Here is a 23504-nt window from a genome sequence, read left to right as displayed (position 1 = left end):
AAGACGAGACTTCATGCTCTTCCTTCCCAAGTCTTGCCAGATGCTCCCTCGGTCTCTGCTCTCGCTTCCTGCGGGCTCACGTTTGATTTCCAACTTGCCAAGAACCCTCTTGGCTGGTCCCCAGGGACCTCTTCTGGGTCCTCAGACCCAGTCTGCCTGCGTCGCACAGGTAAGCATCCATGGGGAGTCTTAAGGCATACAAAGGGCTTGTTTGAAGCCTGTGGATACCACCCCCCGGACCACAAAAGCCACTAGCTGAGAGGGACAGGAAGACACAGGAAATATACAACTGAGTAGCAAAGACTGCAAAGTATCGAACTCCTGGTCTGACCTCAGGTTGTGAGACTCAGATTCAAAGTGTCAGAAGGACTCTAAGTAGGAAGAGAGGCCACTGAAGTTCCAGACTTTTCTCAGCATGCGTCACCACCAATCAACATGCCAGGACCCTCTGAAGTAGCCCAGAGCCTCCTACCTGTTCTCCCTTGTACATCTCGAAGGTTTGACAAGGATGAAAAGTCTGCTTTTCTGCCAAACACTGAACTGTTTGCTTCCCCAAGTCCGAAACTCTACTTTTTTATACTAGGTGCAAACTGAAGCAGAAAGCAAATTTTAAGATGGACAGAATGTCCCATGTAATAATGGGGGCATCTTAACAACATGTCTAAAAAAGCAAAAACAAACAAACAAAAAAAACCCCACATTCTCTTGACTTTGCCCTGCTGGACTCTGTTCAGATAGTGACTTTCACATAATTAGTTTACAACTCGGGGTTCCCAGGTCATTTTGCATTGCGGACTTCCCGGTTTCCAAAAGCCCTCGACAAATACTCTTCCCCTTGCCTGAGAAGGGAGACAGAACCATTCTGGCCGGGTTCTCACCTGTTCCCACGGTGAGCCACGCAGAACTGACCGGTGGCAGGATGCCACAGATGGGCACTGCCACTGCAGACATCTGAGTGGGAGTTCCTAGGACAGGTGTCTTCGACCTGTTTCCCTATGGCAGTCAAACTAAGAGCGGTCTTTACATGTTAAATGCTCAAGGGGGGGAAAAAAAATCAAGATTTCGTGACACGTGCAAATCATATTCAGCTCCAATTTCAGTGTCCGGGAAGTTTTATTGGAAAACAGCCACACCTGCTCATTTACATTTATCACATGGCTGCTTTGTCTGCAAAAGAGAGTGGAGTGGTTCTCACGGACGGAACCAGGGCAGACCCTAGAATACGGACTACCTGACCCTTTATATAGAAAAAGCATGCTGACCCCTGACCTAAAAGGCCAAGATTGCCTTTTATCCATTTCTGCAAACCTAGTGCTGTGATCATAGCAAATCCCAAAACGTGAAGGATAACGACCACTCCAGAAACCAGTGATCAAATCTGCATTTCCTTTGGGGGAGGGGCGGTCATAAACCACTGAACCCACAGCTCTGTGTTCTGTTTAAAGTATCACTAGATGTCTAAGGCTCACTATTAAACAAGAAAAAGCAAAGGAGTTCACTTTTTGAATGATTTACAGTAACCCAGAGTTCACCGCCTCTCCCCTATGGACAGCATTGTGTCGGGAGCCAAGCATCAAAGCCTAACTGATGTAGAAATATCACCTCGTCATTCCTCACTTGGATAAGGGAGCCGCCCCCCCCCCCACCCCAAGTTACCAGAGGGCAAACTGAGAACGCATCTTGGTTCTGGATCTTCCTTCTGTTGAAAGCCTGCTTGCCCATGGCAGTGTGGGATCACATACCCTCCTTCTGAAACGTTTAGAAAACGAAGGCCTAGATGGGAAGCAATGTTCTCGAGCAAAAGGTTTCCAGATCCCTGCGCAGAGAGGAGGTGGGGCCGTGAGCACTGGATGCGTTCTCGCCCACTTAAATACTAGCACGTGTTAACCAGGCCCTTCCGTGTACTTCTGGCTTCCTTCTTCATCAGACACCAGGGGAGTCCAGGCTTTGAACGTGAGGGTCCACCCTCCACCCCGACTGCCAGCCAAGTGCTGGCAGGTCAGTGGGCCATCAGGGCTTCTTCCTAGCGCCCTAGCCTCACACCTCCAGTCCAGAGTCCCAGGGAAGGGTCTGCAAACACTAACGGGATGGGGGCGGGGGAGCTCCCCTTGCGCTGTCCCAAGGCTTGGCAGGACTTGGCAGCCACGATCCCCGGAGAAACGCTTTTCCGGCCCCACTCGGCCTCTTTAGGGTCTCCGCAGTTCCTGACCGCGTACCTACGGCCCCATCGCCATCTCCCGGCTGGGGTGAGGCCCAGCGGTCGGTGACCCTCCCGGGAACCCGCCCAGGGCTTACCCGGCCTGGAGAGGTGGGCGGCTCCATCCGAGGGGCGGGGCGGAAGGGTTGTGTGTGGGGGGGGGGGGGGGCAGCACTTCCTGCCCACAAAGGTTGCTGCGGGGCAGCCGGAGCGCGCCGGCCAGAGGGAGCTGACAGAAAGGGCACTGGGCACGGAGTGAAACTTCAACTATCTTTTTATTGCCAAGCTCACTTGGAGTTAACGCCCCCTTTCCCCCAACTAACACAGCAACGGCATCTCTAACAGGATGGAGGACGGAGGTACAGACCTAACAAAAGACCGTCTCCCCGACAAAGGATTAAAAAATATATATATACATCTGCAGAAGTATTTTTAAAACAGCAAAATTCACCAGTGTTGAAAAAAAAACCCCCATGTGATTTCAGTCCATAAAAAAACAGCAAGTGGCACTCTGTGCTTCCTGAAATCCCCCAACTCGAGATACTCCAGAGAAGAAAAGCATTTCCTCTTTAAAAAAATAAAAAAAATAAAAAAAAAAAACTCCCCTTTCTCTTTCTTCCAGTTCAACTTCCACTGTTTATTCCTAGGAACACCCATAGAGTAACTAGAAAACAAGCCCCAGTTCACTTCCCTCTCCTGATCTGTTGAAGGCTCACTCAGAGATCAGTCCTCAAGAACTTTCAGCCCCAAATTTCTGGGCACTTGCAAAATGTCCCGCTTCCTGCAAGGAGGGGCCTCGGGGCTCTCAGAAGGATGCGGGGAGCAGTGTACTTGGCCAAGAACGGGAAGCCAAGCTGGGCAAAGGAGGGCCTTGCTAAATAAACACACCCAACGCTACAACCTAAAGTCCAACTAAAGTAACAGCTGGCTGTACCACAAGGTGCTTCTGTTTCCTGTCCCCTTTTACCATAAAGGTGACACAGAGAGCAGTGGTCTGGAGTATTTGACCGCCTCTCTCTCCCAAATACCGTGAAGGTATATTTTAGTCCAAAGGCGTGTTGCAAAGACAGACATGAGGTCCCAGAGTAGAGCCTTTGCTGCCACTCTTGGCGAGTAACTTCACTAGCAGCTTCTAAAAGCCGGCCCAGGGACAGCCTCCCCAGTTTAGGGTCACAGATCCTTCCAGTTGATGGGCTCCTTGCCAGACTTCTGCAGCAACTCATTGGTTTTAGAGAAGTGTCTACATCCAAAGAACCCTCTGTACACCGACAACGGGGAGGGGTGAGCGGTCTGCAGCACGTGGTGACGTTTCTGAAAGAGAACGAGAGAATCAAAGTCGGCACGTCTGGGACCGGAGGCACCGCCTACGCAGCGGTCACGTGCCCGTATCTTAGGATCTAGCGATCCCACTGCTAAGAATGCGTTTGCCAACGGACCCCACGGGGCATAGACCCACGTGGAGATGCAGGCATGAGGTTCCACGGCTTGGGTCAGGAAAGACCTCACATCATAAACCCAGGGTTAGGCAACTGGCTGCAAACACTTCCCTGAACTTCTTACAAGGGGACACCACGAGGATATCAGAAGAACAAGGTTGAGCTAGTGGGCTGATGTGGAAAGACCTAAATATCGCAAGTAGAAGAAAAAAGGGATAATTACACAAAAAGGTTTTTTTGGGAAAATATCTAAGACACTATAGTTCCTTTAGGGAAAAGAAATAGTGGAAGGCATTTATCTACTTTCTATTTTACACTTTCCTGTATTACCTGAACTGTCAACAAAAACAGAACACTTTGATTTTTTAAATGTCAACTCTAGTTAATGGAGCAGGAAGACCAGGGACGTTTGTTTTCTTGCTTCTTTTCTGTATGTAAATAAAAACCTTGGGGCACCTGGGGCGCTCAGTGGGTTGAGCATCCAACTTTGGCTCAGGTCACGATCTCACGGTTCCTGAGTTCAGTCCCCGGCATCAGGCTTTCTGCTGTCAGCACCCAGCCCGCTTCAGATCCTCTGCCCCTCCTCTCTCTGCCCCTCCCCCATTCACGCTCCGGCAAAAATAAAAATATTAAAAATAAATAAATGCTACTTCACAAGTGTTTTCACAACATCCCTGCCTTCAAACACCTCCATCCGGGAGGGGCCATCATTAAAGCCAGGCGGCGCAGTGTGGTTAAGAACCAGAGCCCGAAGGGGCACCTGGCTGGCTCAGTCAGAAGAGCACGCGACCCCCGATGGCAGGGTCGGGGGGTCAAGCCCCACATTGGGGGTAAATATTACTTATATAAAAACAAAACAAAAAAACACGGAGCCGGGAGCCAGATGGCCTGGGTTCAAGTTCTGACTGCCGTGTCGTGTGGCCCCAGAGAAGTCAAGGAGTCCAGCCCGCACGTCAGTCTTCATCTGTAAACGGGGAAGAAGAGTGCCCGACTTGTGGAGATGCCGTGCAGGGACAAAGAAGGCCCGTGGGTCTTGATGCAGCCTGACAGGTAACTTACGCAGGTTAAGTGCTTACTAGCCTGGCCCTGAAAATGTGAGCCATGCTGGGCTCTGAAGGAAGTCTCTGGACCGAGGAGGCACGATATTCAAAGGCAGGCAGGGAAGCGGGACACAGGGAAGAGGTGGGGGGGGCGGGGAGGAGTGGAGAAGGTGGGAGCTGCGGCTGAGAGGCAGCCCGGGGCGTGCTCGTGCTCAAGACCCCACCCAAGGCAAGGCCTTCCACGGGGGGACTCCATGGGACACTCTGGCCAGATCAGGTGAGGGCCTGGGCCAGGCACAGACAGTTAGGTGGGGAGGCATCTGAGAGCAGGGGAAAGGCTCTGAAGGCCTGACACCTGCGGGATGGGGAGGAGGGAGGGACAGTGCGGGATGGGACTTCTGTTTGCACAAGTGCCCGGCGGCGGCGGTACCCTCCACCCTTGGGGAGTACGCGGCAGCAGGTTCAGCGAGGCCGGCTGAGGAAAGGAGAGCGTTAACTCGGGAAGCTCCGAATGTGATGTGCCTCGCGGCAGCCGGGACAGACAGACCCGGCGCTCAGGAAAGCCACTGGGCTGGACCCGCAACTTGCTTCTAATGACCAAGCTTTTACAAGCGCCTCCCGTCCAACCGGACCATTGTCGATAATAAAGATTAAAACACGAAGAGCCACGCGGCCCTTCAGTCTCCCCAAGGCAGAGATGGAGACGGCTCGCACGGACACTTCCTACTTGCCTAGAGAATCAGATCTCAGCAGTTAGTTCACTCATGCCAGATTTTATTATGCGCTGCCTCACAACACCTGAAAACGTCTGCTTCCTTGACACAGACCCTCTGTAGAGAGAGAAGCGCCTTCGCGTGGCTCCTACTCGGTTGCCGGTCACATAAAGGCGCGGGGAGTAGACCCCAGAAACAGAAAGCCTTTGGTGGCACCGTCAACGGTGAGCGGGAGGAGGACTGGCATCAGGGGAGGCAAGGGGACAGGATTTAAGGCCAGGAGGGCAAGGGGAGATTCAAGGATGGCGTCTGGCTTTTAATCTCGGCACCAGGTACGCTGCTCCTTCTGGAAACAGAGGGAGAAGAGCAGAGAAGGAGCAGGTGGGGGGAAGCCGAGGGCGGGCGGCTCGGTGGTCGCGGGGTCCTTGGCCTTACTGGCCACTTCCTGCATCGCTTGCACCGGACGGTGCCCGCATCATTCCACGTATGTGGCAGGTCCACGCCCGCGTTACTAACGCTACTGAATCAGAAGTTGGGCCGGTGCTTTCCTCTCACACAAGTCATCATTCTTGTAATTCGTCTGAATTTTGCTTAATTTTCAATGGCAAACCTGACCCTAACTCTTAAGTCTTTAGGGAGAATAAGCTTCATCTTAGGACATGGGGTTTTCCAAGACCACACAACGGAAAATTCCTAAGATTTTCTCAACTGGCTTAAAGTGTTTAAAAGACAAAACACAACAACCATACCCTATCGATGGCACTGCCTTTCTTCTGAGCGTAAGAGCCCCAGAGCAGGAAGACGAGGCCGCTGGAGTTGTGATTTAGCCAGGACACGACCGCATCCGTAAACTCCTCCCATCCTCTCTCCTTATGCGAATTAGCCTGATGTGCCCGGACGGTGAGGACTGCGTTGAGTAAGAGAACACCTACAGACACACAGCAAAGAAACGGCTGAAAAGACAAACGAGCCAGCCCAGACACCTGACAACAGGGGCTGTGCCCGTGGAACCGTTCCCGTGTCGGGGTCCAGCACAGCTGTCTGAAACCGGCTCCCAAAGAAAGCAATGCAACATGACTGCTGGGCACCTCCGGGCAAGACCAGAGAGCATTTTATTTTCACCTCTGCAATTTCAACATCTTCTAAGTTTGTAACAGTGAACGTGCCTTTCATCAGTCATCAGGGTTGTTTCAAACATCTGTCTATCCCAAGTGAGGCGCCTGGGTGGCTCAGTTGGTTGAGCCTCCAACTTCGGCTCAGGTCACGATCTCAAGGCTTGTGAGTTCAAGCCCCACGTCGGGCTCTGTGCTAACAGCTCAGAGCCTGGAGCCTGTTTCAGAGTCTGTGTCTCTCTGCCCTCTCCTGCTTATGCTAGGTCTCTCTCTCAAAAATAAATAGACATTAAAAAATTAAAAAATAATAAGAGAAAGAAAAAAGAATCAGATGGTAAATATTCTTTCCTTATCTGGTTATAGTTTATTTGTTAGAAAGGGAGGAAGGAAGAAAGTCCGGCCGGCTGTCTGCTTGGTTCAGTTGGTTAAGTGTTCTATTTTGGCTCAGATTATGACCTCACGATTCACAAGTTGGAGCCCTGCATCGAGGTTTCTGTGGCCAGCACAGAGCCTGCTTCGGATCCTCTGCTCCCAGCTTGTGCTCTCATTCTCTCTCAAAAATAAACGTTTAGGCAAGAAAGAAAGAAAAGAAAGAAAGAAAAGAACCAATGAAAGGAAGAAAAGAAAAAGAAAAGAAAAGAAAAAGAAAAGAAAAAGAAAAGAAAGGAAAGGAAGAAAGAAAAAGTCCTGTAAATGGTATTCAACAGAGAAAAAACACAACCCGAGTGCTGAAATGAGAAAGGTAAGGTCACCTCCCAAGTGGTCAAAGTTAGCAAATATAAAACATTAATTACAAAGGGCACCTGGCCGGCTCAGTCGGTGGAGCGTGCAACTTTGATCTTGGGGTTGTGAGTTCAAGCCCCTAGTTGGGTGTAGAGATTACTTAAAAATAAATAACAAGAAAGAACAAACTTCTCTCTTTCAAATTACAGTTAAAACACGAAAGAAAACACTGGCTGGAGGATAAAGAGGAGACACATATTTTGACTTGTATAAATGCAGTCAGTCTGTGAGAATGTTCCAGTGCTGTGTTCTTTTATAAACATAAGCAAGCAGTGCAGGACAAGGGAAGACTGTGCTGAAATCCATCCAGGACACATCTAGCAGCCAGGTAGGTGGCTTACCTTGTTTGGCCCACCCGGATAAATCTCCGTGACCAGGATGAACAAAACCATCTATGTCTGTAGACAGCTCTCTATAAATGTTTTCCAAACTGAAAGTAAGCCAGGAGAAAAACAAAAAACAGATCTCGAGCACAATTCCGAGAATCCAGTAGCCTCCAACATACACGTGGATTCCAGCCTGCACCCCAGCCCGTGCAGGGGGAGGGCCGAACGGACCCGGCGGATTCGTGAGGAAGCATCACACTCCTCTGACCGGTAACCTTGCCAAAGACCTTTCCTTTGGTTTAGGCTTGAATTTAAGGAATAGCACTTTGGATGACTTAAGTAAATCAGCCCAGGAGTTACCACCTCCCTCCCAATTAATGCTTCTAGTTTTAGATCTTTGTGTATTTGTTATGTTCTTACATTTTATACGTCAAATTCTCCAAAGCAGTGGTTTTTAATCAGGGGTCATTTTTGCACCCCAGGGGACTTTGGGCACTGTCCAAAGACATCCATCACTGCCATTTTACCAGCACCTCTAGTTCTGCGGGGGGGGGGGGGGGGGGGGGGGGGGCGGCAGCGGGTAGAAGCCACTACTAAACACCCTTCACCTCTCCCATAAAAAGACCCAACCCCTGATGTTGACAGTACCAAGATGGAGAAATCCTACTCCAATGGCTATTGGAAGTCTCCCAAGTGCATGTATGATCCACAAAGCACACACCTGAAAGTTATCACACTTGGACCCGAGCCATCTGTGAAGCAATCGTACCTGGGTGGAGGTGGAATGGGTCTTTGAACACTAAAGCAGAGACCGTGGGCTTGATTGGGTCCGTGATATGGATCCTGTCCCAGGATGACAACCTTCACCTGTGAACACCAGGTGGCAAGAGAGTAAATACTGTCGCATAGGCAGTTTACACGAACACCTGCCTGCCTGATAACCTGTACAAAGGACCGTGATGAGGAGACAGGCGGCTCTCCAACCCAACTAAGAAGCCCCAGAAGGGAGAGGGTGACCCGGCACCATTACTTTCCATTATCAAGTTAGCCTTCACTCAGTCACCCTGCTGCACGGCCCCACTCCTTCTCTGACGCAAGTGTGTGAAAACAGGTTCAGGTCTTTCTCATCCCCTTCGTTTTTCAAATTTCAAAAAACGTGCCCTTGGCACAAGTACAACCATCCAGAAACACACAGAGTGGTTCGGGGCCTCCTGCTCTTCCTTATCCCCTCCTGAGTCAACGTTGTAAAGTGACCTATACAATTGGGGTTATTGTAGCCATCACCCTACATCGTGCCTTTTACGCGTCCTCCAATCCCCAAAGCACTCAGCCACTAATAAGTAGTTGGCTTGTTTCCTAAGTTTTTTCTGTCACAAGAAAAATACTGCAGCAAACACCCTAATATGTGTATCCTTATACACTGTTTCTCTACATATGGAACAGATTCAGAAGAGCGGAGGCGCTGGTCCCAGGACAGGTGTATTTTACAAATTGCTTTTCAATGAGGGGAGGCAATTCAAATTCCCTACCAGCAACACAGGAAGAGGCCTGTTCCCCCATATCCCGAGGGATGGAACAGAAGAAGGTCAAAGGTGCTGGAGCAGGTGGCAACATGCAATTTCAAGTAATGAGGTCACTGTCACAGGCAGTATTAAAATACAGCTAGTCGGTTCGATCTGGTGCCGGCCCACCTCCTCATTCTCATGTTTCTGGCCCTGCTGTTCCTTCTCAGAAGCTTCTCTCGTGCCTAACATACACCGCATCCTTCACAACCCAACCTTCAGACATCGGGAAGTTTCTGAGGACCCCCCTGCTCCTCCCATTGGTGCACACCCCGTCCTCAGCATATTCTCCCTCGTGAAGCAGCCGGTCCCAGCAGGGAAGCCTTCGGTTCCGGTCCTGGATAAGGGACGACCCCGAAGGAGTCACTAAACCTCCCCGTCTGTCAAGACAACTCCCTGAGCCACCTGATCCACAGAACTGTCACGTTCTCCTTTTCCTGTTGACAGTGGTCACTGGCATTCAAAACAGGACCCACTGTTCAAACAAGGCACAAACTCGTACTGAGTTAAACAGGACTTGGTTTCTTTAACTTTAGAAAACCGGGAGCTCTATTCAAAGCTCTCGCTCTAAAGTGAAAAACTGTCAAGTCTGCTAAATATTAGGTGTGACAGCCTTATCTAAATGGGTTATTCACCTAATCTCATTTCTACGAGATTTAACAGAGACAGGATTTACCAAATCACACATTCCTGCCCTTGGCTTACAAGACGGGGAAGGGAACAGGATAAGAACAAAATATAAAATCTCAAGCCCCGAGCTGAGTGTAGAGAGTACTCCAGCATGAAGAGACACTAAATGTACTGGAGAGGAAGCCCAGATCACAAAGGTAGTGGGTAACAGGCTTCCAGGAGGTGCCATAGATGGATCTCATCGAGTTTTTCAAAAGACAGAAGAGAGGATTCTTGTCACACTGTCCAACTCTGAAGCAAGAGGGTTGGGGGTGGAGGACAGGCCGGGCAGCAGGCCACGGCTATTTTCATGTTCAGCTTCTGTCGTTCGTACAGTATGAAGCCATAAACAAGCTTCTGAGCAGGAGACTGAAGTGACCAGACCAAGCCAGTCAGTAGATGTTGCACGGAATGAACCAGAGCAAAGGGGTCTGTTAAAAGGGCAGCAGAATTGCTGAGGCCGGATGAGCTTGAAAGCATCACCTATGAAAGACAGTGTGGTCAGACAGAGTACTGACCTGCAGGTCAAGGTGGATGGACAATAACCAACTGAAAAAGACCTAACCGCTTCCTGCCTCAGTTTCCTCACCGCCACCACAATAAGATGTGATGCTGGCATGGAGCTGCTTTCAGGATTAAATAAAATCCAAAAAATTAGAGCACACAGACCCAAAGTCTACGTATAATTTTTTCTTTTTTGCTGCCTTGGTGGCACATGCTAAAAGTTAGAAAGTTAACAGGCTACAAAACAGCCAGCCCAAAACTCACCATTTCAGCATTTATCACTCAATGATGGACAGTGCCTTAACTCCAGAGCCATTCACAAATAACTACTGGATTCTCACCCTCCCCCCCTTTTACTAAAACTCACCGACAACTTGTACTTACATGTCTTATGTCACACATTTGCGTCCAGGTGAAGACTTGGTGTGGGGGTGGGTACACGGTGTAATGTTTTCTTTCTTCTGCAACAAATCCCATGAGCTGAGGTAAAGGCAAATTAGATTTAAAATCAGATTCTCACCGGAAAGCACGAGAATTCATTAAGAAAACTTCCAATGTAAGCTAACAGAAGCACCACCTAGCTCCTCGCCGTGTTTTATATCCAAATTCTTTTGAAAAACAGCAAGGAACAACTGTACTTGCGGGTCACCGAGGATGTCCCACTCCAAAGTCAGTACCCTTCCCCTCTGTTTCCACTGGGTCAGAGTTGATGGGCCTGGCTGCTTTGACTTCCTCTTGGTGCCAACCCCTCCCCTCTTTTTGTAAAGGTTGAACCGGGTGTCAACGCAGTCAGGGGTTTGCGATTTTACCACGCAGCTCTTGCCTGGAGAGTAGACCAACTGAATGGTTAACAAAGACCCCGATCATCTTACAGTAAGCTCTTAAGGCGTGCAAATGCAAAACACATGGGTGTATTTTACTTTCGTAGCTCACAAGGACGTTAAAGGAGGGAATACAGAAGCCTACGGAAGCAATATCCTACAAACGCGGAAGCAATATTCTACAAACGCGGACTCCGCAAGTTGTACGAGCAACACAAAGGGCCCCGCAGCCTCCAGGCTTACCTTTATGAAATACGGTTTCCCGAACTCGGCGCTGAGGTGCTTCTTCCAACTCTCACCGAAACCCACGGGCACGTTGCGCGCGGCGAGTCTGAGCAGGGCGGCGGCCTTGTTCCTCTGGATGCGGATCAACTGTTCGGGGCTCAGCGGCGAGGTGGGGGGCGTGCCGGGGTCCTCCTGTCCGGCCCGGGCCTTCTTGGCAGGGCTGGCCTGCAAGCGATCCCCGCGCAGGCTGGTCAAGAGCCGCAGCGGGCCGCGCCCGGGCGCCCGCAGCTGCCGCCCCCATCCCCAGGGCCCATTGAGCAGCACGCCCATCCGCGGGGACGCAGCCGCCAGGGGGCAAGTCGCAGCAAAATCGGAGTGAGGGAGCCCAGCCGGGAAGGCAGGCCGCTGACCCCAGTTTTGGGTTGCGTACCAAACTGCGGCTGGCAGAGGGGCAGGAAGCAAGGCCCGCGACACCTCCGGAGGGGTACAAGGGCTGGGAGGCCGCGACCCAGGAGCCCCGCCCCCTCGGACCCGCCACCCGCGTCCCCACGTGGTCTTTTCGCGGCAAAACCCCTTCGGGCTCCCGCCCCGTGTCCTCTCCGATTGGACGGCGGGCCGAGCGGGGCGGCCCCCTCGCGTCTGATTGGCGCCGTGGGCCCCGCGATCCATCCCCATTGGCTGGCCCCTCAGAATGGCCGCCGATAGAAAACTGCCTGGGCTGTTTTGAACACGTGCAGGCGGCTTTGAACACTAGGACCCAAGTTAACGGGTCAGCGGTGCATCCCTGTTACCCCTCGGTCGGGCGGGACCCCGGTCCCTCCTCCCGGTCCCTTGCTCCCGGTGCCCGGTCCCCGCCGCGCCTCACCGCCGCATCCCCGCTCTCCTCAGCTACCGCCGCCACGCCGGTCCCTGGGTCGGCCGGCTCGGGGCTGCGGGTACGTCGTTTCCCGGCGGGGTTCGGGGAGAAGAAGGAGTAGAGGGTCTTCTGGCCAATCATCCCGGAGCCGGGGAGAGTGAACGCGCGCCGCCCGGGAACCCGCGGTATGCGCCGGCTGCAGCGGTCCGAAATTGGCGCCAAACGCCCCGCGCATGCTCCGATCGGGGGGGGCTGGGCAGGGGGCGGTGGGGGGTCTAATGCGCATGTGCCGGAGGGCCCGCGGAGCAACGCCCCTGGCTCCTGGCGGGGCTTGGAAGCCTCTGGCCGGAGGGTGAGTTTTCTTAGGTGTTTTAGTCTTTCATTCATTGTACTCGGCAGTCACACCTCTGCCTTGGGGCCCGTCCCTTCACCTCCCCGCAGTGGAAAGGAGCTGGAAGTACCTGCCCCACTGGGTTGTAGTGGGGGTGCAATTAACATTACAATAGTAATTTGTTTTGCCCTTAGGTCCGGGTGCACGCCCCAGTTTTCACAACCTACTTTACTGGTCTTAAACTAGGGCCTAGTGCGGTCCCGCGTTTAGCCTAACCTGTAAGATTTGGGGGAGACTGGAATTGAGGTCTTGAAGAGTAAATTCCAGAAACTCTTCCCAATACACCTGCGATTCTTCTTGTTCCCTCCCTCCCTCCCCGCGTCCAAACCATCAACAGGCCTCTTGGCTCTATCTCCAAAACAAACCCCAGATTCAACTGCCGCTGTGCGTCGCTTGGCTACTATCCTGGCCGCTCCCCTCTTTGCCGCCAGAGTGCTGCTTTTGAAATGTAAATGAATCGTGGTAATCCCCAGGTAAAATCCTCCTGTAGTTTTCAAATCGGTTTTAGAATAAACCCCAGCTTGTTACGCTGCTGGTAGAGCTGTTTCCCCGCTCGGACGGGAGCCCCTACTACTGCGAGGTGGCCGAATCTGGCTTTCTCACATTGACTGGACAGTCCAGCCTGTCCCTTGCCTGGCCTGTACGGCCTTGCACACGCTGCCCACCCCCCCCCCCCAACCTGGTAAGCTTTGGGTCTGAGGTCCCTTCCTCTGAAAGGCCTCCTCTTCCCCCACTTTCTAGCTGGTCACTCTATAGCTTCTGTACTGTCTATACTTGTTTATTTCCTTGTTGGTCTCCACCTCCAAAATTGAACCCTGCTGGGGGCAGGGACTTTTATCTGACTGCTGTTGTGTTCCAGCGCCTGGGGCAAGGAGCCCGGTGTGTCAGGAGAGAAGCCCCTAACTCAACTTCATTTGCGCTTCCGGCCACTTTGGGAAACAGTTCAGCAGCTTGCGTATCAAGTGAACCAGACGCTTACCACGCACCCCTGCGGTTCACCCAAGTGCAATTAAAATCTGCATTCACACAAAAGTTCATGCGTGAATGGATACGGTGACTTCATTTGTAAAAACGTGCCTCATGGGGGTGGGGGGTGGGTAACAGACTGTGGGGCATCCATACAATAGAATGCTACCTAGCAGTAGAAGGAACAACCAACCAATACGAACAAGGGGTGCGTCTTGACAGCTTTTGGACTAAAAGAAAGGCCAGACCCAAACGGCTGTATATTGTATAGCCTTCCTAAGAAAGTCTGGAAAAGACAAAACCATAGAGACAGGCAACACCTCGGTGGTTGGAAGCTCAGGGGTGAAAGGGAGCTGATAAGAGGCTTGGGGGGGGGATCTTGTGGGGAGACAGAACCCCAGGGAGCCTCTGGAGATTCCTTGTGCTGGTGGTCACACGACTGTGTGCTTTTGTCCAAACCTGCACAACTGTGCGCCGAGATCATTCAAAAAGAGGGCTCCGGTCTCCCCGAGCGTTCGTTCACTCCACTGGGGGAGACAGAGAGTAAACCAAAATTAGGAGCACTGACGGAACCTACCATTTATTTATTTGTTTTTAATTTTTTTTTAACGTTTATTTATTTTTGGGACAGAGAGAGACAGAGCATGAACGGGGGAGGGGCAGAGAGAGAGGGAGACACAGAATCGGAAACAGGCTCCAGGCTCTGAGCCATCAGCCCAGAGCCCGACGCGGGGCTCGAACTCACGACCGCGAGATCATGACCTGAGCTGAAGTCGGACGCTTAACTGACTGAGCCACCCAGGCGCCCCTCATTTATTTGGAGCACAGAAGCATTTCTCACACATCTTATCTAATAACCCTCATGGTGCTCTCAGGGCATAGGTTTTATAGCCCTTACTGCATAGATGAAGCAATTCAAACCCAGAGAGTTTTAGCAACCTGTAGGAGCCACACAGCTAGGGTGGTGGAGACGGATAGAGGAGCCATGGAATCGTGCTCCCACCTGGTGGCCCAGCTCCCTACCTGGACGCCCAGTGGCCCCTGAGGAGAGGCGACACCCAACAGCTGCTCCCAAACCACACGGGATCCTCAGCCGGCACAGTCCAGGCAGTCAGGCTGAAACCCGGCAGTGAGTGCCGCGCGCCCAGAAGGCCAGCAGGTGGCGCCAGGAAGCCGCCACCATACTGTTTGTAGGCGCCTGCATTTCCCGGCCGGCGCCGAAATCCGCCCGGAAGCAGTGCGGCTGCGCGGGTGTCGTCCGCTTCCCGACAGCCCTGCCTCCGGTGTTTGCAGGGCTCAGGGCGGCGCGGGTGCTCTCTGGGGTTTCTCAGGGCGCCCTCGCCTCCCCTGGCCCCACGCACGGGCAGTTCTTTTGGAGTTGGGCGTGCGGGTGATCTTTTGGGCCCCACGCAGTTCTTTTGGAGTTGGGCGTGCGGGTGATCACGCTTAACTGTTTTACATTCAGACTCTGAATCGTAGCCATTTGCGGATCGCTATGCTTACCCGAGGGGGTAGTGGCGTCGGAGGGCCGGTCAGCAGTGGGTGAAAAGGAGACAGGGAATCTGCTTTTCTGAGTGACTTTAGGCGAACCCCTTCACCTCTCCAGGCGTCCCAGGAAAGGCGTCCTTTCTTTATAAGGTCAGGTGCTTGCGGGTGGAATGCAGGCTTTGGGGGTTTTGCAAGCAGATTGTGATTCATAGCCAGGTGTGGGAGACCCAGGACATCCTGAGGGACCCTTCCAACTTCAACATCCTCTACTTCTGTGCTAGAACATGGTGTTAAAAGTGGGAACTTGAAAGCACCGCGGAGAAATGCAGTGGGACCACTTCTCCACCAAGCCGATTTTTGGATCTGGGACCGAGCCTGGGCAATCTCTCTCTCCGCCCTGCCTCCGGCGCCCAGGTCTTTGCTTCGTGGAGACAGGATGGACAGATTCTTGGTGAAAGGGGCGTTAGGGGACCTTTTGGGAAAGAGGGAGCGAGAGGTGAGCGGAGAAGGTCCAGCAGGCCGGCAAGCGGACCAGGAGGGTGGCAGGAAAAGGCCGAAGGCGGAGACCCCGGGGAATGCAGGCCACCAGGCCGGCCCCAGCTGGCAGCACATCCGGGCTGAGGGCCTGAGCTGTGATTACACAGTCCTGTTTGGCAAAGCCGAAGCAGACAAGATTTTCCAGGAGCTGGAGCGGGAAGTGGAGTATTTTACAGGTAAGCAGAGGACCGTGTGTGTTGAAGACTTGTTTCATACAACTAGCGGGCTGTGTTTGGAGAAATAACGAACTCGGGAGCCATTGGTTACGGGTGACTTCATTTACTGATTCAACACCTATTCTCTGGGCCAGGCACCTTGTTGGGCGCTCGGGACACAAACTGGAGAAAAGTTTGCCCACCCACCACCGGGAGCTGGCAGATGCTGAGAGTGACTTGCCACTTGGCCACTGATTAGAATCATCTGGGAAGGTTAAAAATAAGAAAAAAGATGCTGCGTTCTACCCGGGACCAACTGAATCAGAGTAGGGTGGGGGTGCAGCCTGGGCATCGGTGTTTTTAGAAAGCTTCCAGGTGATTCTGAGGTGCAGCTGGTCTCGTAGGAGACACAGCAAATAACCAGGTAGTTCCTCCCAGCGGCGGTTCTCTGCATCACCTGGAGGACCTTGTTGCTCCTGGAACGTGGATCACCGGCCCCTCCCCCACGCTCTAGCGGCTGTTTCCGGGTGATGCCGGGTGACCCGAACGCACACTGAGAACGCCTGCAAGGTGGCAGAGCACTTGCAGGCATAGAAAAGCCCACGGAGACCCCAGCCTACAGCCTTGGCTGCATTAATTTCACCTTCTTGGGGGCTCCACACCCTCGGTCCCCGCGGTTGGCGGGATCACCCTAGCGTGCAGCCTGACTTCAGCTTGCTTGCGTTTCAGCCTCTTGATACGTTCCCACTGTAGGCAAGACAATGAAGTCACGGTATTAAAAAAAAAAAAGAAAATGGACAAGACCGTGTTTCTGTAAGTGTAGGACAAGAATCACTGTTCTTACATGAACATTTTGGGCTAGCAACAGGGAGTTTTGTCCTTGGTCAGGAGACTAAATGTTACTTCCTGATTTAGTCCCCTTTCGATCCTGAATACTCAGGGAGCCAACGTGTGGGGTCCTCACCTGCCTGCCCTCCTGAGCTGCCATGTTCTATCTGCACAGGCGCGCTGGCCAGGGTCCAGGTGTTTGGGAAGTGGCACAGTGTGCCCAGGAAGCAGGCGACCTACGGCAACCCCGGGCTGACCTACACGTTTTCGGGCCTTACTCTGTCTCCAAAGCCCTGGATCCCAGTTCTAGAGCGCGTCCGGGATCGTGTTTCTGCGGTGACTGGAGAGACCTTCAACTTTGTGCTCGTGAACAGGTAACGTCCTACCTGCGTTTTACTTTTTCTTCTTTAGGTTGCTGGACTGAATTGTATAAATCTTCTTCTTCTGAAGGCATGAGTTTAGATTTCACCATATTTTACTCATTTGTACAAGTAATTCCTTAGTGCAGCAGGGACAGCACCAGCGGTCAGTCTTCGTGGAGCCCGTGCTGCACTGGGAAGCGAGAGGGGATTGTCTGATGAACAAACAGTTGAACAAGATCATTCGAGATGCTGACAAGTGTCTGAAAGAAAATGAAACAGGCTGATTTTGCTAAAGAATGGCGAGGAGGAAGGGATCTGGGTTTAGGTCAGGGTTTCTCAGCAGCGACACTGATGTTTCAGGCCAGGTGATTCCTCTTGGGACTGCCCTGTGCATCACAGGATGGGAGCAACATCCCTGGCTTCCACCCACTGGATGCCAGGGGCATCCCCTTCCCAGTCGCAGCCACCAGAGTGTCTCCAAACATTGCCAGGCGTCCCTTGGGCGGGGGACAGAATCGCTCCGCTTACGAACCCTGAGTTTAGGGGAAGGTGGTTAGCAGAGGGCTTACCGAGATGCTGATGTTGGAGTTGGAGACTAACTGGAGAGAGGGCATGAGCCACACACACATCTGGAGGAAGAGCAGAGGGGGCTTGGGGTGCGTATAGAACGGGAATCCCACTGATCTGGCTGGAGAAGTGAGGGAGAGGGGGGTACCAGGAGCTCAGAGATGGGCACTTACGCTATCTGTGCAGAGTCTAAGTGTAGGGAGAAACCATCTTATGTTATACTGGTTTACATACACAAACTGGGAGGAGTGGAAGACGTGTTCGTGGCTTCTTTTGGTGAGGTGTGTTTTAAGGTGAGGGATCAAATAGGAAGAGGTCAAATGGAGACCAGGCGCGGCTCATCTGCGTACCCGGAGGAGGCCCCCCCGCCCCTGCAGAACCATGAGCGGGGGCTGCTCCTCGCACCTTTCACGCAGTAGGACAGCAAGGGTTCTGGCACGTTCCGGGAGAGAGCCGTTTTGTACATCGTGCTTGTTTTCTCGTGGCAGGTACAAAGATGGCCGTGACCACATCGGTGAACACAGAGATGATGAAAGGGAACTGGCTCCCGGGAGCCCCATAGCCTCGGTCTCCTTCGGGGCCTGCAGAGATTTCTTCTTCCGGCATAAGGATTCTCGGGGAAGCAGCCCTCCCGGAAGGTGGAGGTGGTCAGGCTTCAGCTGGCCCACGGAAGTTTGCTTATGATGAACCACCCGACCAACACTCACTGGTATCACAGTCTCCCCGTCCGAAAGAAGATTCTAGCTCCACGGGTCAATCTGACATTTCGCAAAATTCTGCCTACTAAAAAGTAAAAACTTTGTCAGCAGTTTGTAAGTCTAATTTCTCCTCCCTCTCTACTCCAGGAGGGAACTGGCATCCCCTTTCTGAAAAGGGAACACAGAAGAGGTTTAATCCAAGCGTGGGGCTTATTGCACAGCAATGCAGGATTCCGAAAGAGGATGGCTTTATCAAATTGGTCAAGTATGAAAGAATACCAGTTGATTTTTTTTCCTAACAAAAAGATTCTTTTATTACTATAATACACAGCAGATACAAAAGGTACCTTTAGCAAATACATAAATCAGCAGTTATTATGGCATAAACTACTAGTTTAACTTCGGTTTTTTGCCAAGAGAAGCCACTCTGTAAATAACTTAAAGCCAGAAATAAGATGATGTGGCTGCTACTCAATGCCTAATAATTTACGAAATGAGGAAGTCAGCTTTAAGTCAGGTTAAGAGACTGCACAGATTATCATTCACATTTACAACCTTGGCTCCCACCCTGGCCTCTGACCAAAGATCTGCTGACAGCTAAACGTTCAGAGGATCATCCCCTTTTGTGCCCAGCGAGTCTCTTTAGTGGCAGGCTTCAAAGAGTAAGCGGTGGCAGGAGAGCAGTGACTGAAAGCTGCGACTTTGCAACGCCGCGTCAGGTCACATAACTGGGGGTTTGTTCCACCAGACCCAGGCAAAATAGGTGGACTGGGTTCAGTGTCAAAGCCAGGGCCTGCCACGGAATCAGGAAGGGGCGTCAGCAGTGAAGGCCTCAGATGCTTCGAACTGTTCCTCTCTCCCTGATGCCCGTGGCCTGGAGAACCTTCACAGTATTTTCAATCGGTAGTGAGTCTGGAGTCCTCGGGGGTGAGTGCCGGGCCAGGCGGGATGGTGATCACCTGGGCCACTTCCGCTTTTAGCCAACACCCAGGCATCGTCTAGAAGTGTCTGCCAGCCTGCCCCCACCAGAAGGAGCATGGTCCTCAGCCTTACCTCGGGGGACCTTTTAGACAGCTCTGATTCCAAATCTTAACTCTGAGGAGTCCATTTGAGTTTGGTATCTTTTTTTTTGTTTAAATAAAACTAGCTAAAACATAGATACTACTGTGTGTCCTCAAACTTCCTGTGGTCCTGAGAGGCATTCATGAGACTTATCCAAAGAGGGAAGAGAGTGCTCAATACAGTCTTTGTATCAGGCTACTAGAAACCAATAAATTTAGAGTACGGACCTGTAATGAAATGACAATACTAGATGATCAACTGTAATGATACGTTTTTAAAAATTGAAAACTTTCTCTTTTTTTTGTGGGAAAGGCTGGGGTTTTGATGCTCACTGAGTCTTAACTGTTCACTTTACAAATGAGGAAACGGAGGCTCAGAAAGAAAGACTGCGGCCCCACGGTCGGTGCCCTTCCTTCTGAACCCAGCTCTCAAACCAAGGCTAGGACTGTCCTTTTACACAGCCCCCAGCTCCACCTGTAAACCTCAGGAGCTCTGCATGAGCCACGGAGTTAGGAACCACCGTCCGGAGCGGAGCTTTGTCCAGAGCAGAGGAGGCGCAGATGCCAGCACGGAGGCAGCCCCGTCCCGGCTATTCGCGCAGTTTTAGGACGTACCGTCATCCTGTCTCTGGCACGGTAAGCAGAGAGTTAAGAGCGACCCGGGAGTTCACTACTAACAGAGCAGTGAAAGAATTTCCCCTGGGGGCAGATCTGGCAGGTGCGCTTTTACTACATATAAAGAATCCAAAGATTAAAAAAGACCCACAGAAAGAGGAGGTGGGTGTTCTTGAGGTGTCTCGTAACTGTCCTGTTGCTATCCGTTGAGAAAGTTGGAAGGAACAGAGCTTTCCAAAAGTTCTTTATAGGACTCTTGGACAACGTATATTTTCCCAAATGGACGTGCTACAAAAGCGACCGAAAGGGAAAGGCACTTTTTCTTCTAAATTGTTGCCTTTAACAATTTCACCAATTCTCGTGAACGATTTTCATGGGCCTGCTTATTAAAAATAAAAGATCGGGGCTGAAACCAATCGGAGGATTAGACAAAGCTACCTCCCCTCTGAGAACACCTAATGTGGCCGAATATAAAAAAGGTGGCTTCCAGAGTTGGATTTCTTTTAATTAGCAGGTGAGTAAAAAGACGTTCTAGACAGAACGAATGCTGTCCCAGCACAAGGACACCGTCCGGTGCGCACCATTCAGGGAGCCTGATCCGGTTTGAACTGGGGCCACTGGCTCCTGCACGGAGCCTGCTCTTAGAACACACCAGAAGGCTGAGGACTCTAGTGGGGCCTCTTGCGTGCACACACACAGTCTGATTTTGCCTTGTTCCCGGCCCGTGTGGACAGTGCCACGGCTCTAGCTCCGGAGCCGGGGTGGTCACTCCTCCGACCTGTACTCCCGGCCCTGGTGCTGCATCTTGGAAAGGACGCGCTCGTAAAACAGCAGGTAAGCGCTGGAGGACAGCACCTCCTGCAGGCTCGCCTTGCGGACGGTGTCATCGGAGATCCACAGCCACTGGTTGCTGGTGGAGAGAGGGTTCTTGGCCGAAGGTGGGGACCGTCGGTAAGTCACGAAGTGTCCTGAGTGCATGTCTCCATGGTGGACGACAACCGCCATCAGCCGGAAGAGGTACGTGGAGGAACTGAATGGGAGGAACGGATGCCAGTGGTTTACCGACAGGAAAAAGGGTTCCGGGCAAAAACAAAAAGAATCCTAGATGTTCAGTGACAGGGGACTGATTCGATGGTACATCCGTACGAGTGATTACTACACAGCCACGACAATAGGGACTGATACTTACTGGCATGGGAAGATGCCCATTCCGTGAGTGTATGTACCCTGTGTGTAAGCACACGTACAACTTTAGAGCAGAAGGCTTTAGGGATTTAACTGCTGATCTCTACGTGGTATCCTGAGAAATTTGAAATCTCCTTCTTCATACTCTACATACATTCACACGTGTATACACAGAAGACATATATTTAAATTCTACGTACTTTTAGAATTCTTATTTTTAAAGTGATTTCCGTTTTGGACGAAAACAGGAATGCGTAATAGTGAAATCACACCTTAAGATGAAAGAAAAATGTCCATCCACATTGGCATTCATTTCTGTGCTAAGCTAATTTTGGAAACCAAGAGAAACAGCAGCGACAACGGATGAAGAATGTGCCCCTGAAGAGTGGCTCACCTGTAGTCAGGAACAACTGGGAGGGGGAAGGGCATTGGGGCTGGCAGGGTAGGCAATAAAGATGGGGAGCAGGCGCCATTCATAAAAATTTGTGTTTTCGGACCCCCTGGCTGATTCAAAACTGCAAGAGAAAAAGGCCCAAGGCAATTACAAGTCGCAGTAGCTGTGGGTAAACAAAACATGGCTTCGATTACCTTGAGCTTAACTCCCCAGCAATGCTACAAAGAAAGAAAACCAAGTATTTCATTTTGTGTGATGTTGATTGATAAAATGTCCTTTTTGTCCTTGACTGTTTAATCCCAAGTAGAAAACGTGTGTCTAGCTCCTGGTCTGCTGTTCACTTTGAGAGCTCTGTGAACCTTAAAGCCTCCTATCCCTGATCCCTGTTTGCTAAAGACGCGCCAGAGTTAAGCTGTAGCTAATTTACTGACATTTCGACAAAGTCAAGCTTTCTCAACCTGGACACTACCGACACGTGGGCCGGATAATTCTTGGTTGTGGCGGGGGCTATCCTGCGTGTGGCAGGATGTTTCTTGGCACCCCTGGCCTCTATCCACCAGATGCCAGTAACACCGGTCTCCCATTTGTGGCAACCAAAAACGCTACTAGCTACTGCCCAAAGTCTCCTGGGGGACAAAATTCCCTGGTGAGAACCACCGATCTAAACATTCTCTCTTCTTTAGTTGCCAGCTTCTAAAGAATACCAACGTGTAACAGCGTTAATAAATGTTTATGGATGCAGGTAAAATAATGAAGGAGATGCTGATGTCTTTTTTCCTTTCATGGGTCATTTTTGGGGGCCTGTAAGTACCAAGTCAGTCACTGTGGGTCATATGGTGGCCATAGCCAGCATGCTGTGACGACTAGCAGACCTGCACCCCGCCCCCTGCTCCCCCCAGGAAAGGAAGAACCCAGAGTGAGGCAGCCCTTGATTTAAAACAGAAGCTAAGGGGCGCCTGGGTGGCTCAGTCGGTTGGGCATTCGACTTCGGCTCAGGTCATGATCTTGTGGCTTGTGGGTTTGAGCCCCACATCGGGCTCGGTGCTGACAGCTCAGAGCCTGGAGCCTGCTTCGGATTCTGTGTCTCCCTCTCTCTCTGCCTCTCCCCCTGCTCAAGCTCTGTCTCTCTCAAAAATAAACATTAAGAAAAAAATTTTTCAAACAGCGGCTAAGACTGAGCCCTCTTCCCACTACAGCTGCTTCTGACGTTCATCTATTGATCAACTGAGGAAAGGCAAAATACAGTCTTCCTGTGAATGATGTCCTGCCAGGCCACACAACTATGGATGCAAGAAAGAATAAAAGCAGTAAAGGACGCTGAGTCAGGAGCATCTGGGGTGCGGGGAAGACAGCCCTCTGGCTTGACTGGGAGCAAATGTGGGGGCTGAGTGTGGGCTCAGAGCCCTTAGAGTCTATGGGTTTTCCTCATCTATTTAATTCTAAAGAGCTCAATGTGTTAGATAAGATAGCTTTTAAAAACTGCCCAACACTGGGGCAGCTGCGTAGCTCAGTCGGTTAAGTTCCCAGCTCTTGATTTCCACCCGGGTCATGATTCATAGTTTCATGAGTTCAAGCCCGCGTGAGCTCTGTGCTGAGGATGTGGGGCCCACTCAGGATTCTCTGTCTCTCTCCCTGCCCCTCCCCCACATGCATTCTGTCTCTCTCAAAGTAAAACAAATTTAAAAACCTGCCCATCACTACCTCTGGTTCTCTCCCAATGGACTAGCGCTTGCCCTCCGACCAGTCATTTCGCCTCCTGGGGCCTCCGATTTTCCCCTCAGCGGGGCTGAGGGTCCCAAGAGCTACCTGCGGTACTGGGACCTGACTCCATTATTCATCTCTGGTGAGGACAGCAGTGGAACTAGATCAATAAGGAATTCAGTAACGAAGAAGTCAGTGATCATTAGCCAGGACCCTCCCTCCCCGTGTCACCCGTATAAACGAGATGACCATACTGCGGGAAGAAATTCACTGGACTGCTCAGAGCCAACGAGCATTCAGTCAAAAGACCAG

The 23504-nt window shown here is 51.6% G+C and overlaps 3 protein-coding genes across 5 annotated transcripts in view; 1 reads left to right on the top strand and 2 right to left on the bottom strand.

Moving 5' to 3' along the window:
* Positions 1 to 2453: 2453 nt before the first annotated feature.
* UNG (uracil DNA glycosylase) lies at positions 2454 to 12453 on the bottom strand. Its single transcript, XM_042961613.1, has 7 exons — positions 12254 to 12453; positions 11407 to 11613; positions 10727 to 10822; positions 8377 to 8474; positions 7623 to 7711; positions 6136 to 6314; positions 2454 to 3508 (listed from the first exon to the last, which is right to left on the bottom strand). Exons 1-7 carry the CDS (start codon positions 12383 to 12385, stop codon positions 3368 to 3370), a joined length of 942 nt encoding a protein of 313 aa, XP_042817547.1. The 5' UTR covers positions 12386 to 12453; the 3' UTR covers positions 2454 to 3367.
* Positions 7708 to 18446, top strand: ALKBH2 (alkB homolog 2, alpha-ketoglutarate dependent dioxygenase). Its single transcript, XM_015542125.2, is given in 5 exon segments — positions 7708 to 7877; positions 15371 to 15802; positions 16785 to 16983; positions 18027 to 18151; positions 18154 to 18446. Coding segments are annotated over 4 exon segments (780 nt in total). The 5' UTR covers positions 7708 to 7877; positions 15371 to 15525; the 3' UTR covers positions 18333 to 18446.
* A 76-nt stretch (positions 18447 to 18522) lies between these two features.
* USP30 (ubiquitin specific peptidase 30) overlaps positions 18523 to 23504 on the bottom strand; it is a 28656-nt gene continuing 23674 nt past the window's right edge. For all 3 annotated transcript variants that reach the window (XM_042961611.1, XM_042961610.1, XM_042961612.1), the window contains exons 12-13: positions 21492 to 21612; positions 18523 to 20942 (exon numbers count right to left, since the gene is read on the bottom strand). In XM_042961611.1, coding sequence (XP_042817545.1) covers positions 20678 to 20942; positions 21492 to 21612 — 386 coding nt within the window. In that variant the 3' untranslated portion in view covers positions 18523 to 20677. The remainder of the gene's footprint in view (positions 20943 to 21491; positions 21613 to 23504) is intronic.

The sequence above is a fragment of the Panthera tigris genome, chromosome D3 (assembly GCF_018350195.1).
Source record: "Panthera tigris isolate Pti1 chromosome D3, P.tigris_Pti1_mat1.1, whole genome shotgun sequence".
Classification (NCBI taxonomy): domain Eukaryota; kingdom Metazoa; phylum Chordata; class Mammalia; order Carnivora; family Felidae; genus Panthera; species Panthera tigris.
This window is presented reverse-complemented; position numbering and strand designations above follow the sequence as displayed.

Bases quoted from the DNA above. Each gene is read 5' to 3' on its own strand.
- UNG (XM_042961613.1), bottom strand. From the start codon at position 12,385: ATGATTGGCCAGAAGACCCTCTACTCCTTCTTCTCCCCGAACCCCGCC. The intron at 7,712-8,376 runs GTACGATTGCTT...GCTTACTTTCAG, and splicing joins CCCATTCCACCTCCACCCAG to TTTGGAAAACATTTATAGAG. The intron at 6,315-7,622 runs GTAAGCCACCTA...GTGTGTCTGTAG, and splicing joins ATCCGGGTGGGCCAAACAAG to GTGTTCTCTTACTCAACGCA.